The 16107-nt window shown below is 32.6% G+C and overlaps 1 protein-coding gene across 7 annotated transcripts in view; it reads right to left on the bottom strand.

The window, feature by feature from the left end:
* The window catches only part of LOC111062131, a 108180-nt gene that overhangs the window by 50026 nt on the left and 42047 nt on the right, over positions 1-16107 (bottom strand). For 6 of the 7 annotated variants that reach the window (XM_039439790.1, XM_039439791.1, XM_039439793.1 and 3 more), the window contains 2 exons: positions 8086-8264; positions 4848-4932 (listed from right to left, as the gene is read on the bottom strand). In XM_039439790.1, coding sequence (XP_039295724.1) covers positions 4848-4932; positions 8086-8264 — 264 coding nt within the window. Of the gene's footprint in view, positions 1-4847; positions 4933-8085; positions 8265-14981; positions 15930-16107 lie in introns of all 7 variants that reach the window. The other variant, XM_039439792.1, reaches the window with a different exon arrangement.

The following is a 16107-nucleotide window of genomic DNA, read 5'->3' as shown; positions in this document are numbered from 1 at the left end:
TATATGTTCATTTATAATCAAAAGTAGCCATAAAGGAAAAAATACGATAGGCCTATCTACGTTGATATTCGTCTTATTCCAGACACATCAAACTATTGTATTGTAATAAAACGAAATTGATGAATCGCTATATTTGGTAGGCCTATTGTAACACTATTGTTCAATTTTATTTACTTTCTACTGAGAAACCAACTCACTTCAGATGTTGTTTATATTATGAACTAAATAAAATTACTTGAAAACGACAATTCTGTATGTAGGCCTAATGCTAGTTTATGATTTATTAATTGACTCATAAGTCAATATATATTTTAAATAAATACCGTATTTTATCCACTCAGAATTGTAAATTTTCATGAGGATTAATCACTCATCATACGAAAATGATGATGATGATGATGATGATGATAATTGACCGAGCGAAGTGAGGTCTAAGATTCAAGTCGACGGTTTGACATTTCTCTTAATGTTTAAATGTTTATATGTTGCGCATTTACGGAGAAACGCGGTAATAGATTTTCATGAAATTTGACAGCTATGTTCCTTTTTTAACTGCGCGTCGACGTATATACAAGGTTTTTGGAAATTTTGCATTTCAAGGATAATATAAAAGGAAAAAAGAGCCTCCTTCATACGCCAATATCAGAGTAAAAATCAGACTATAGAATTATTCATCATAAATCAGCTGACAAGTGATTACACAGATGTGTGGAGAAGCCAGTCTATTGCTGTATTTCCATAAGGTCTATAGTTTCAATCAGGTACTTGTGGATGAGAATACTGCGTGAGGTCTACTGTTCACAGAACTACTAGTAGTTATTGAGGAAACCAAACATTTATAAAAATTATATTCTCAATTAAAATGGCATGACTATCTATCATGCTTCTTCTTCTTCTTCTTCTTCTTCTTCTTCTTCTTCTTCTTCTTCTTCTTCTTTGGTATTTAATATTATTACAATTCATCAAAAATTGATCCATGATTTTTTCATGACTTCTATCAACATTTCACCACATTTGATAACATGATATTACATCTATTGAATTTGAAATAACTTGGCAGGATTTTTGTTTCAATAATTATTATTCATGTTTGCAGTAGCAGAAGTCTTTGGGGTGATTTACAGCTTTAAATTAGGATTTTCGTTTAATAATAATTATCGATTCATTAGCATTTGTATAATTGCAATATCTCAGTAATTTCCATCTGTAGATTTTTGTTCCATTCATAAATTTAAAATAAATATAGAACCGCAAATCTTACAAGTACAATCAAGAAAAATACACAGACAAACTTTCACTAAAACTGTTTTTGAAGTAAATTACTTTTCTGTGTTGTTATGGAACTGATGTTCTGTTGTGGTAGATATCTATTTTGAATGGAAACGAATTGCTTTAGTGAGGTCCACGTTATAATAGCAGTGGAGAAAGATATCAGAACAACTTTGCCGATCCTCTGTCTTGTCAATGACTTCCTATAGACGATAGCTGATACAGGTTTATTGATGTAATATTAACTGTTCATTCTCGTTTAAAATAATCAATTATATTCTATTAAGCAAGAAATTATATTCTACAATAATTCCACAATGAATTTTAATGATTAAGATAGAATATTTTGTTAATTAATGATCAACTCTACATTCAAGTTTCAAGTTTTTATTGGGTCAGTTGAACATAGAAGTTACATATAGCCAAGTCTCAATAAATTGTTAAAAGACGATCTAGCAACAGAGCAAAGCGAGAAAGAGATAGCGCTATCTGTTTTTGATAGACAAGGATAGCAATACCATTGCTGATCAAACACTGCTATTATAAGAACGTAGACCTCACTACAGTATCAAAATCTATGATTTTGTAAAACAATTTTAGACTCTAAAATAAATTGAAGTTTTCACAATGTCAAGTAGTTTTCATTTAAATAAGTAGGCTAAATAAATTTCAGTTTAGTTTTCGTTTTGGTAGTTTGAAACTTTCACCTTTAATTTATTTCAACTCACAACTCAAGTAATCATCCATCAACTAATTGCCATCTTCTTCTGCTGCTTCTTCTTCTTCTTCTTTTTCCCTCCTTAGGTTGCCTGTCCGTTTAGAACGTTGGCGATCATATATTGGCTAATCATCAACTCACTCAATGAATCAACCATTAAATTCAATAATCTATGATATAATAACGTAAAGAACTGGCTTATACACGTACGAGATAGGAAATTCACGAATGACGCATCATCACGTCTCAACTACTCAACTGATCAACTTGTAATTCTGCATAAAGATTCTTAATTTACCAAGGATGGTTTAAGGACAATTTTAAATTCTTCAAGATTTCAGTAGGTCAAGTTTCCAGTTTACGAAGTTTTTAATTAAATCCTACCGGGCACGGTTACTATAGTGAGGAGGTCCACGTTATAATGACAGTAGTTGATTAACTTTAATGTTGCTATTTTTGTCTATCATTCCACAAAGCAGGTAGTACTATCCTTTTCTAGCTCTGCAACGATGCCAAATCTGTTTTTGACAATGAAGAAATATAATCATGACAGAGAATCGGCCAAGCTGTTCTTCTATCTTTATCCACTGCCATTATAACGTGGACCTCACTATAGTGTTTAATAAGAACTTCATTTGCTTGGCTTCTAATTCTACGAAAATATTTTGTTGACCTTTATTAATTCTTGACCTTCTAATACTCCAAAGATTATAAAAATCCAATACTATATCAAAGATTCAGTCTCTCAAATACTTGACACTATCACTTTCATCAACAAACAGCAATGATAAATTGGTTATTTTGACTCAAACTCAAGTTTCATTTTTTATTTACAGTGATACAAGATTCAGTCTCAAAATACTTGACACTATCACTTCCATCATCAAACAGCAATGATAAATTGGTTATTTAGACAACTCAAATTTCCTCTTTATTTATACTGAGTTCCACTTCAAACTGTGATAATTATTGCCAACAATGGGACGCATTGCTATAATTTATAAGAAACGCCGGCATTTTCTAGTGAGAATCTCATCAAGTTAAATTTTCAAAGAATCAGTCTCTCAAAATACTTTACAGTATCACTTTCATCCACAAACAGCAATTGATTATTCAGACTCAAACTCGTTTCATTCTTTATTTATACTGAGTTCCACTCCAAACTTTTAGCATCAATTGCTAACAATGGGACACACTGATGTAATTTGTAAGAAATGCCGTCACTTTCAAGTGAGAATCTCAATCAAGTTAAATTTATGTGAACGGAACGTCTCAACTTCTGACGAAGCCGTCTTGTGAATTATATAATATCACCTTTAACATTGCACAATAATGCAGAACGTCTACTCTATTTAGTGAGATTCACTTTAAAATGACAGCAACTCTAATAAACAAAATGAATGCTTCCCATTTAGCTAACGCTGACAGTTTAGAAAAAGCATCTGACCACAGAGATGTACACACTTTCACTTTTTAACAAATTCGCAACTAAAAAAAAACAGATATCAATGACGTCATTGTTTGGAGCTTTATTGGATAAATGAATGGTTATAAAAAATAAATAGAAAGATGAGTTGAAATCTGATACACAGATAAACAGAAAACTCAATTGAAGAATGAAATAAAAACACATATATATCAAATTCTACACAGTTTTAATTGGTACAGGATCATGGTTTATTTATTTATTAGAACAGTCACAAACACGATATTTGGAAAGAGAAACAGGCAATTGCCCAAAACTTCTTCAATTCCTTGATTTTGGCACATAAATAGTCCAAAGTGACGTTAAGTTTAAAATTTCTGTTTTCACCAAAGATTAACACTCAGAGAATACGTATTCAAGATATGACTGATGAATTTTGAATTTCGAAGGGTTGATAAGAGCCGGAAATAACACTAAACAATCCGAAAGTTTCAATAATATTGAGATAAACTTGAAATTTTTGAGCAGAAAAATTAAAACTACTATCACTGCAACTATCAGCTGATTTGTTTAGCTTTGGTTTGTTTTGGTTTTGTATATGTTTGGACTTTTTAACATCAAAATGAACGTAATTCCGAAGTGAAAAGTGTAAATTTAAAGTATTGTGCTGACTATAACCATAGTGTCCGGTTTCCCATTAGGGAACTTTGGACTATATATGGCGAGGTGGAACTACCCTTGAGTCTCCCCACCATTCAAAGTCATTCGCTAATAATAATAATAATAATATGGTTTAGCTTGAAAATGTGACCTGTGTGATCCCTAAACCATGGTCCTGTGCCAAATAAAACAGTGTAGAATTTGACAATATATGTGTGTTTTTATCTCATTATGGAACAGTTCTAAAACATCGACAGTGACTCAGTCGAATTTTTTTAATGAATGAAGTTTGAAAATTCATCTATACTATACTAAAGGAAAGAACTGGCTTAAGTACTTAGTACGGCATAGTAAATTCACGAACGACGCATCATCACGTCTTAACTACTGGACTGATTAACTTGAAATTTTGCATATAGATTCTAAATTCACCGAGGATGGTTATAGGCCTATTTTCAATTCTTCAAGATTTCAGTAGGTCAAGTTTTCAATTAGACCCTTACTAAGCACGGGTTACCTGCTAGTATGATATATCATATAGGCCTATTTTAAATTCTTCAAGATTTCATCTCTTTTCTGTATAGGGCTACTTGTAATATAAATATACAGAAAATAAAAATCTCAGTACCCTTTTTTTGAAATATTTTATCACAACATGTTTCGGACATTTATGCCATTTTCTACTACTGAGATTTTTATTTTCTTTATATTCAAGATTTCAGTTGGTCAAGTTTTCAGTTTGTTAGGTAGTTTTTAATTTTGTACAACACTTACCCCCTCATATGCAAGCATCCTTGCAACAACGTATTTCAGCAGATTGCATAGCTGATCTAGCGTCAAAGACTTCATGGCTGGTGACCTGGGAAATAATTAAAAATTAAATAATCAACTACAACTTAATCAGATTGATGAGTAATAATTAAAAATTCATTATTGATGATTTTTATGAAGACTATAAATGTTGTACCAAACGCTAATTATCCTCCAAACGATTTGGAAGAGCAATACAATGATTTAAAAATTAAATAATCAATTAAAATTCAATCATATTGATGAGAAATAATTGAACATTGAATATTTATGAATTAAATGAAGTCTATGTTTTACCAAACGCTAATTATCCTCCAAACGATTTGGAAGAGCAATACAATGATTAAAAATTAAATAATCAATTAAAATTCAATCAGATTGATGACAAATAAGTGAAAATTGAATATTGATGAATTAAATGAAGTCTATAAATGTTTTACTAAACACTAATTATCCTCCAAACGATTTGGAAGAGCAATACAATGATTTAAAAATTAAATAATCAATTAAAATTCAATCAGATTGATGACAAATGAGTGAAAATTGAATATTGATGAATTAAATGAAGTCTATAAATGTTTTACCAAACGCTAATTAGCCTCCAAACGATTTGGAAGATCAATACAATGATTTAAAAATTAAATAATCAATTAAAATTCAATCATATTGATGAGAAATGATTGAAAATTGAATATTGATGAATTAAATGAAGTCTATAAATGTTTTACCAAACGCTAATTATCCTCCAAACGATTTGGGAGAGCAATACAATGATTTAAAAATTAAATAATCAATCAAAATTTAATTGGATTGATGAGAAATGATTGAAAATTGAATATCGATGAATTAAATGATGTCTATAAATGTTTTACCAAACGCTAATTATCCTCCAAACGATTTGGGAGAGCAATACAATGATTTAAAAATTAAATAATCAATTAAAATTCAATCAGATTGATGAGAAATTATTGAAAATCGAATATTGATGAATTAAATGAAGTCTATAAATGTTTTACCAAACGCTAATATCCTCCAAACGATTTAGAAGAGAAATGAAATAATATTATAGTTACGGTAAGCTCAGAACCCACCGAGGAAATCCTCATATTTATCTTAATCCTCAAGAGTTTATATTCTTTTATTTACTTTAGCTACATATCGTAATCAATGAAATTCAACAAAGTACAACTTTTGTTAGTTCATTTGAAAATGAACTAAATTTCAGAAGAGTGAAATCATAACCCTACTTCAAACTTTCAAATTGTAATGTAAATTTGAGAGAGAAATAGTAGACGGATTATCCTAAGTTTTTCTCTCCCGGTCAGGCATCTCTTGTAAAAATAATAAATAAATAAATAAAATGAAAACATTTCCCGCCTTGTGAATTTGGAATACCTCCTATGTTTGAATACTGGCTTGTTTGAATACAATACAATGTTTGAAACCTATCAATTAATACTGGCATTGTTTGGAAATCTTATCATAAAAAACCAGACATAGTGAGATTCAAGCTACACAGTCAGCATCTCATTAACATCGGTTTGCTATCCTTGTCTGTCATCAAACAAAGCAGATGTATCCTTTTCCAACTCCACACCGTTTCCAAATGTTTTATTTATGTATTTATTCACAATGGAGACAACGGGTTTCCCCAAATATGTCTCCTTTACAATACAAATTGTACAAATACAAATTTTAAAAAAATAATACGAACTAATGCAGAAAGAAATAACACAAATAACAAAAATACTACTAGTTTTGTAGACTTTGTTTTATTTAAAGTGGTTATGAAAATTTCAGATAGGTCTATTCAACTTCTGAACAGGTATGCTGGTAGATTCACGAAGTTATTCTCATATTTTACACAATTTCTTTATAAACTTTCCAGGTAGCTACTACGTGTAGCTCGGAATTCGATTAGACAAGTTGATTAATAGTAAACAGTAAACAGTGAGTCAACACTCTTTCAACGTCATCACACACCCAGTTACGTGTAGCTATGGATACTTCTTCGAGAGACGTAGCCGTCATATCTCTCAAAGTTCAAAGTTACACTACGTTGGTGTGAACGGGAAAGATTGCGTAGCCTGGATTTAACATTGGCAGATAGGACGACTACGTCTTCCGAAGACCTATTGTAGTGTGTGATGACCTTAAAAGAGTGTTGACTCACTGTTTACTATTATAGTGAGGTCCACGTTATAATGGCAGTGGAGAAAGATAGCAGAACAACGTTGCCGATCCTCTCTCTGTCTTGTCAATGCCTTCTACAGACGGTAGCTGATACAGGTTTATTGTAATATTAACGGTTCATTCTCGTTTAAAATAATCAATTATATTTTATAAAACAAGAAATTATTATTTTTCAATAATTTCATAAAGAATTTTCATAACTAAGATAATATATTTAGTTAATTAATTATTAGTTCTACATTGTTAAAAGACGATCTGACATTCTGACAACAGAGCAAAGCGAGAAAGAGATAGCGCTATCCGTTTTGTTGAATGATGGACAAGGATAGCAATACCATTGCCAACCAAACACTGCCATTATAACGTGGACATCACTATAGCTACACGTAGCTGGGTGTGTGATGACCTTAAAAGAGTGTTGACTCACTGTTTACTATTAGTAAAGGCCGTTTCACCTGTTGTACAGGAATCCTTAGGTTCTCAACTCCTCAAACATATTTTAAATACTAAGTGCCGGTTGCACAAAAGCTGGTTAAATTTTAATCGTGATTAATTCCACGAGAACAAATCAGAGAAGCCGACTTTTCAAAAACTCCTCTAATTAGTTCTTGTAAAATTAATCACAGTTAAATTTAACCGGCTGTTGTGCAACCGGCACTAAGTTTTTTAAAAATGGTGTATATTATATTCTTCAGTAGATACAGTAGGATAAAGAGATGGATCTCCATCTCTAGGCTCCTCAAGTTGATAAAAGTCCATAAATTGTATAGTGAGGTCCACGTTATAATGGCAGTATTTGATCAACATTGGTGTTGCTATCCTTGCCTATCATTCAACAGAGCAAATAGTGCAACCCATTTCTAGCTCCACAACATTACCAGAACGTTTTTTTAACAATATAGAAATATATAATTAATCAACAAAAAATATTATCAAATATTACAGATATCATCAAATACAGCCATTATAACGTGGACCTCACTACAGTAGTAGAGGATCGTTTTGGTACCTGGTCTCAGTGTTTTCAGCGTAGAGCGTCATACTACACTCGGGACACACCCAGTCGCAGGGCGGAATCGCGTCTAAATGCAGACAGCGCAGGTGAAAAGCACGCGGACAGATTTTGCAAGCAACGGCTGTCCCTTCCCGGTGACATTTCCAGCAGTACATGTCCTTTCCTTCTCTAATCTGCAGAGAAAAATTAATAAAACCATTTTAAAAATGATTATCGATCACTACGTCAAATTACATATCAATAAAATATTCAATATCAAGATATAAGCATAAAGAAAATATAGTTTAAGAAGATATCGTATGTGGAATTCATTCAATTAGAAAGTTTTGTATCAAATTATGGTGTTGTGTATCAAGTTGAGATGATACTGTATCATATTGTTTTTATACTGTATCATGTGTGGTAATACTGTATCATTTATGGTGATACAATGGAGTAGAGATAGCATAAGAAGATATCCCATGATTTGTAGAATTCATTCAGTTTGGAAGTTTTGTATCAAATTATGGTGTTGTGTATCAAGATGGGATGATACTGTATCATATTGTTTTCATACTGTATCGTGTGTGGTGATACAATATCATTTTGTGGTGAAACTGTATCATTTCTGGACATGCTATCAGAAGATATCCCATGGTATAGGGCGTTTATGTTCCAAACTTCTGTTTTTAACTTCTTCTTCTGTTTTTAACTTCTTCTTTTTAACTTCTGTTAACTCAAGCCGATAGTCTTAGTTGTTTTTGGTGGAGCTATGAATAGGAATAAATAATAAGATTATTTTGTGATATTTTGACGCCACATATTGACGCTGGTAGTCTCTCATACTGTGCCGATCTTACACTCTCAACCCATCAAAACAATAATAATATTCAGTAGAAGATAGAAAGTAATCTGCTTTAGTTAACAGAAAATCGGTATGAAATTTGGAACATAAACTATCTATACCATGGGATTCTCATGCTATCTTTCCTCCATGATATCATTGACCTCTTGTTATATCTAGTCACGTTCGTTGAAGAATGGCGTAAAAACCGAAAATAGTTTCTACAAAAAATCAAGGATATTGCACGTATAATACAAAAGTATCATATTCAATTAGTACAGCACCTTGTAATGAATGATATTGTAATAAAATTTTAATTTTAATAACATATATATAATAAATAGAACGAATGATCAAGAAATATTTAAAACGAATTTGAAGACGGATTTATAATGGAAACGTTCAAGATAAATAATTCATCAAGACACTACGGCATAAAATACACAGCTGAACGTTCAAGATAAAAACTTTTATCAATACTCAACGGCATAAAATACATCGCTGATTAGAAAAACAAAAATATCAATGTCTCAATAAACATAGGAGGTGAGAGAGATAAACTCTGAAATTGATGATGTATTACAGTACTTTGGAAAATCACCATCAGCTTAATTTTAACTGGTTATTACTAGATTTGTATCTAGATTTGATTTTTCGGTCTAGCTTCTCAACTGAAAGAGTATAAAATAAATTATAAAGGAAATAAGTTAGTTATTCACAGAGCACAATATAGATAAGAAATACTGTAAACTCATATAAAGAAAACAGATCAATAATAAAACACCAAGTGCCGGTTAAATTTTAATCGTGATTAATTCCACGAGAGCCAATCAGAGAAGCCGTCTTATCAAATCGGCCCTCCCTGATTGGTTCTCATGAAATTAATCACTGTTAAAATTTAACCGGCTTTTGTACAACCGGGTCTAAGAATATTGTCTAAAAATATAACGAATTTTATTAAAAATTTACAAACATATTTCAACACCTATGGTGTTGATGATGACACACCATGGGTGTTGTTCAAACATGTTTGTAACTTTTTAATAAATTTGTGATATTTTTAGATAATATTCTAGTGTTTTATTATGAATAATATAATAAAATTATGAACAAATATCACTATATCTCACCAAAAACATTATCTGAAAACAGATCAATATTATAAACAGGTAAATGAATAAAAATATTTCATGCAATTGATGAAAAAAGTTTGGAATTTAGACCAACAATTAGTCTACTTTCTTCAAATATACATTGAGGAGTCAAAGTTACTAAACCTTCAGTCATTAGCTGTTATCTCTTAGATAGCAACGGTATAATCAACTAATAGAGCACAATACTACCGTTTTCAAGGTTTCTCTAGACCCACTTCAATACAGAAGAACCTACTTTCAATTCAGTTTTGGCCCGATTTCTATAACACTAAACAACCAAAATAATTTCAATGACAAAAGTTATAAAATTCTCTCAATAACATTCTAGTGTTAGGAATAGCATAAAATCAAAACAATATAACAAGGCACATTTTCTTTGGTTAAATATTTTTGGTGTTTTGCGCCTTGAGGTAGCTGTCTAAGACCAGATCAGACACGTTTAGTCAGAATACTCCCCATAGTTGCTTATGGAGTCATGTCTAATTGCAATTGCTAATCAGTGTGTGTTGAGTCATAAGCAGCAATGTGAAGTATTGTGACTAAACGTGACTAGTCTTGTCTTGACTAATCGGTGTGGCGATTGACATGATTGATGGTGATTGTGGCTTGACTAAGGCTGGGCGCATATCAGTTAGTCAAGACAAGACTAGTCACGTTTAGTCACAATACTTGACATAGTTGCTTATGAAGACATGTCTAATTGCAGTGACTAATCAGTGTGTGTTGCGTTGCGTCATAAGTAACTATGTGAAGTATTGTGACTAAACGTGTCTGATCATGTCTTGTATTGTCTAACCGGTGTACGCCCAGCCTAATAGTTTGTACAATAATAGCTACCAAAAGTAAAACACCATTTTCCCCATTTTAGCCACCATCTTGAATGGCATTCAATCGAAATTTTTCGTGTCGGATCCTTATAGGGGGAGGACCTTAAGTTCCAAATTTCGGGGAGGACCTTAAGTTCCAAATTTCAAGTCATTCCGTTAATTGGGAGATGAGATATCGTGTACACAGACACACATACACTCATACACACACACACACCACACACACACACACACACACCACACACACACACACACACACACACACACACACACAGACCAATGCCCAAAAACCACTTTTTGGACTCAGGGGACCTTGAAACGTATAGAAATTTAGAAATTGAGGTACCTTAATTTTTTTCGGAAAGCAATACTTCCCTTACCTATGGTAATAGGGCAAGGAAAGTAATAAACAGAAATTGCTCGTTTAATAGTATAGGATAGGTGGATAAAAGAATACGACACTAAAACGACAATATTCCTATAGTTTCCTACACCGATCAGATAGGGATATAACGGTGTATAAAAGAATACGACACTTCAAAGACAATATTCCTATACTTTCCTACAGTGATCGAGAGGGTGATTAAAACAATACGACACTACAACGACAATTGTGCCGAAAAACCTGTGGTAATTGACGGATTCCACAACAAACTATGCCGTAATTTTCGACAATAATCTTAGGGAAATTATTGGCGAGAAACATCGTTACAGAGACATTTGAATTGGCATATTACAGCATTAATATTTAAATAGATTCTACATCCAACTTGAGCGTTTACCATTGAATAATTCATTCCCCGTATGATGATAGCCTCACTAATAATATTCTACAAATTAGTATTGATTTGTTGAGTTGATATAGAAGACAGGACCCATTAATCATTCAAAAATCATGGTTTATTAATGAAATATGACAGGAATAATATGAAACCGTTGTGAAAATAGCATAGGATTGCTGTGTTGGCCCAGTAACTATAGGGAGGTCCACGTTGTAATGACAGTATTTGTTCAACTTTGGTTTTGCTATCCTTGTCTATCATTCGACAAAGCCGGTGGTACTATCCTTTTCTAGGTCCACAACGATGCCAATTATGTTTTTGACAGTGTAGAAATATAATTTATTAATGCAGAGAATCGGCATCGCCATTCTCCCATCTTTATCCACTGCCATTATAACGTGGACCACACTATAGGACTCCCCTGTACCTTTAGTGGGGTCCACGTTGTAAAGGCAGTGTGGAAAGATAGGAGAACAGTGTTGCCAATTCTCTGCCTTGCCACTGCCTTCTATAGAGTATTGCTGATACCGGTATATCTGATGTAATTTTAACTGATCATTCTTGATAAAAATGATAAACTATATTTTATTCGTTGAGGAAATATATTATTCAATGATTAATAATAAATTTTCATAATAGAGAAGAAATATTTTGCTGAATAATAATTGTATTTCTATATTGTTGAAGAGCTAGAAAAGGATAGCTCTATCTATATGGCAACGTTGCGGAGCTAGAAGAGGATAGCGCTACCTGCTTTGTCGAATGATAGACAAGCATATAGTGTGGTCCACGTTATAATGGCAGTGAAGAAAGATAGCAGAGAATAACGTTGCCGATTCTCTCTCTTGTCAACGTCTTCTATAGACGGTAGCTGATACAGGTTTATTGATGTAATATCAACTGTTCATTCTCGTTTAGATTTTTATTAAACAATAAATTATATTTTTAAATAATTTCACAATGAATTTCCATAATTAATGTGAAATATTTTGTTAATTAATAATTATTAATTCAACATGTTAAAAGGCGATCTGGCAACAGAGCAAATCGAGCAAGAGATAGCGCTATCTGCTTTGTCGAATGATAGACAAGGATAGCAACACCAATGTTCATCAAATATTGCCATTATAACGTGGACCTCACTATAGGACTCCTATCTAAGGGAATAAATTCGGTTGCAATACCATATTATAATTTTATCATTCCTTTTAGAAGCACCAGGAATTGTAGAATTGGCCTAGTAACAATTTTGAGGGAATACAAATTGGCTGTAACGCTATAGCTGCATGGCAAATTGGCAAGTCATCAAATTAAATTATTGTTTTAGGCCAAGAAATTCAATGCAGAAGTTGATATTATATGAAATGGGATGTGTTTTTTAGGCTACTCAGCTAAACAACTTATTCTATTACTTCCTCTATCACAAAATCGATGTGAAACTGTAATATGACAAAACATTTTGTTAAATATACAAATTTCAATTGGATGGTTCATTAAATTACTGGATAGGAATCATTCATTTGTATCGTGAATTATATTGAAGTTGGACAGTTTTATTAATTTGAGTTTTGTAATAATTATTATTATTATTGGTTCATTAAATTACTGGATGGGAATCATTCATTCGTATATTTAATTATATTGAAATTGGACAGTTTTATTATTTTGAGTTTTGTAATAATTATTATTATTGTAACGTTTTATTAATCATTATGGGTCATAAATACTAATGGCTACAATGAAGCCATAAAAAACGTATTATTTACATCAACAAAGGATCATCATTTACAATCAACTTAAGGACAAAGAAACAGACTAGAGTCCAAAACTTCTTTTCATCCCAATTTCATACAATAAATTGTCCAAATAAAGAAATATACAATACAAATATCAATTATTTGAATATTAAACCATTCATATCTTTTCAGATGTAGGATGTAGGTATTTGCGTTAATTGATTGATAGTTCCTATTCAATTTTCTTCAAAAACTAAAAGAAATATGCTATTATAAATATATATTCTACTTCCTGCCAGTTTATAAAACTTATTCAAATTTCAAGTTTTATAAAACCAATACAAGAACAAAATCAATCTGAAACAACTGTCCATTGTTAACGTGGATTAATTCATGAGATTCAAGAAAATATTTGACAGAAAGTAGCCTGTATTAGATAACCAAATATTCCCTAGAAAATCTTTCATATTGTGATATGACACGTGTTATAAACAATTCATTTAATCAACGATATTTTATCAAATTTAATAAGTTTTGTTATAGCAGTTCAAAATGACATAAACTTTCTGTACGCATGAAACTGATCACCACATCCAGAACGACTAGATATTGTAAAAACTACCAATTCATTTGAATGTTTTATTCATAAAATCCTTAATAAACTTTGCTTCAAGGTCTTGGTGAAATATATTCCATAAATATTTTGATAGTCTAAAGCTGAGTCTACACCAAAGTTATCAACAAAATGTAAATAACTTAAACCTTATAGATTCTATTAGATTGAACGGAACTTGACAAACACATATGTTCATCATGTGTATGATAAGTTACGTTCAATCTAATAGAATCTATAAGGATTAATTTATAAACATTTTGATAATAACTTTGGTGTAAACGCAGCTTAAAACATACCATAAGGCTAGCTACACACACATCGTTTTTTTTCGTACGATTTTTTGCCGTCATTATAAATTATATGAGATTAAACAGATGATTTCAAATAGATTATGTTTGTCAAGTTCCGTTTGATCTAATAGAATTCATGGGCGATTTGCAAAGTGAAAGCTCAAACTGAATTCAATCAGCTATTGGCTTCAACTCAAAATGAATCACACAAAGACCTTAAAGAGATATAGACCCACAATGCCTATGCCTTCCCAATGATAGCTCTCACTTGAAATTTGGATGCCGCCATTGGGGTATTTTAGCACGAGATATTATATCTATATTATTTGTAATATTATAGATTACAAAGTCATTGGTATGTAATAATCTTATAGGTTGCCCCCTCAATGGCCGATTACAATTTCAAGTACAACACTAGCGCTGCATGTGAGTCTATGCATCTTTAAGGTCTTTGGAATAACATTATAACAAATGATACTTTATATAGATTTAATCCAGTTTAAGATGAAATTTAGTTTAAACTAGCACTGTGCAAACGGTAGACGGCAAAATATCGTAGGAACAAAAATCGATTGTTTGTAACTAGCTTGAGAGGGAAGAATTTTAATGAATATGAATAAATAGAAAAATAATGAATGATGAAAAAACAATTTTATACGTACCGGTTTAGGAGTAGAATCCATCATCTTTTCAAGCGATCGCTTCTTCGGTTTCCGCGATTCCTCCTCCACGTCCTTCGCTTCCTCTGCCTCCTCTTTCTCCTTCTCTTCCTCTCCATTTCCGTCTTCTCCTCGTCTTCTCTTTCTAGTGTCGCTGAATCTTGAGCGACTCCTGATGGCGCGTGAGGGAAAATCCTCATCCTCTTCAACATCTTCTGCCGCGATTTTGCCAGAAGATTCCCTCCGATTGCCAGAAAATTCCCTCCGATTGCCAGAAGATTCCCTCCGATTGCCAGATAATTCCCTCCGATTGCCAGAAGATTCCCTCCGATTGCCAGAAGATTCCCTCCGATTGCCAGAAGATTCCCTCCGATTGGCAGGTCTTTTCTTTGCACTTTCCTGACCTCTAGGTTTGTCCGATGACGAACCATCAGCGGATGTTTCTGACGATTTCACCCCAGATTCATCCCGTGTTTCGTCATCTTCAGACGCCATTTTGCCGGATGATTCCCTCCGATTTCCATATCTTTTCTTTGGAGCTTCCTGTCCTTTAGGTTTGTCCGTTGGCGATCTATTTACAGAACTATCCTTCACTGCAGATTCATCAGATTTCCTCAAAGTTCTAAGAGCAGATACTTCAGATGACTTCGATGAAGGTATACGCAGTATCCTAGGAGATTCATCCCTAGAAGTCGTTCTAACAGTGTCTTTCTCAGAGCTGTCCCCAGAAGTTTCATTGTCTTTCTCAGAGTTATCTACAGAGGTTTCATTATCTCTCTCAGAGTTATCTACCGACGTTTCATACAGTACTCTGTCAGTACTGTCTACAGAATCGTCCCATAAATCTACAACATTCGGTATTCTGACAGTATCCGGAGACTTACCCAGCAATTTCATTAGTTTTACCTCAAGTTCATCAGATAGTTTGTCAGAGCCTTCTAGAGAAGACATTTCCCTAAGTTCGTCAATAGTATCAGCCAGTACTTTGGTATAGATTTAATCCAGTTTAAGATGAAATTTAGTTTAAACTAGCACTGTGCAAACGGTAGACGGCAAAATATCGTAGGAACAAAAATCGATTGTTTGTAACTAGCTTGAGAGGGAAGAATTTTAATGAATATGAATAAAT

The sequence above is a fragment of the Nilaparvata lugens genome, chromosome 13, assembly GCF_014356525.2.
Source record: "Nilaparvata lugens isolate BPH chromosome 13, ASM1435652v1, whole genome shotgun sequence".
In the NCBI taxonomy this organism is placed as follows: Eukaryota; Metazoa; Arthropoda; class Insecta; order Hemiptera; family Delphacidae; genus Nilaparvata; species Nilaparvata lugens.
This window is presented reverse-complemented; position numbering and strand designations above follow the sequence as displayed.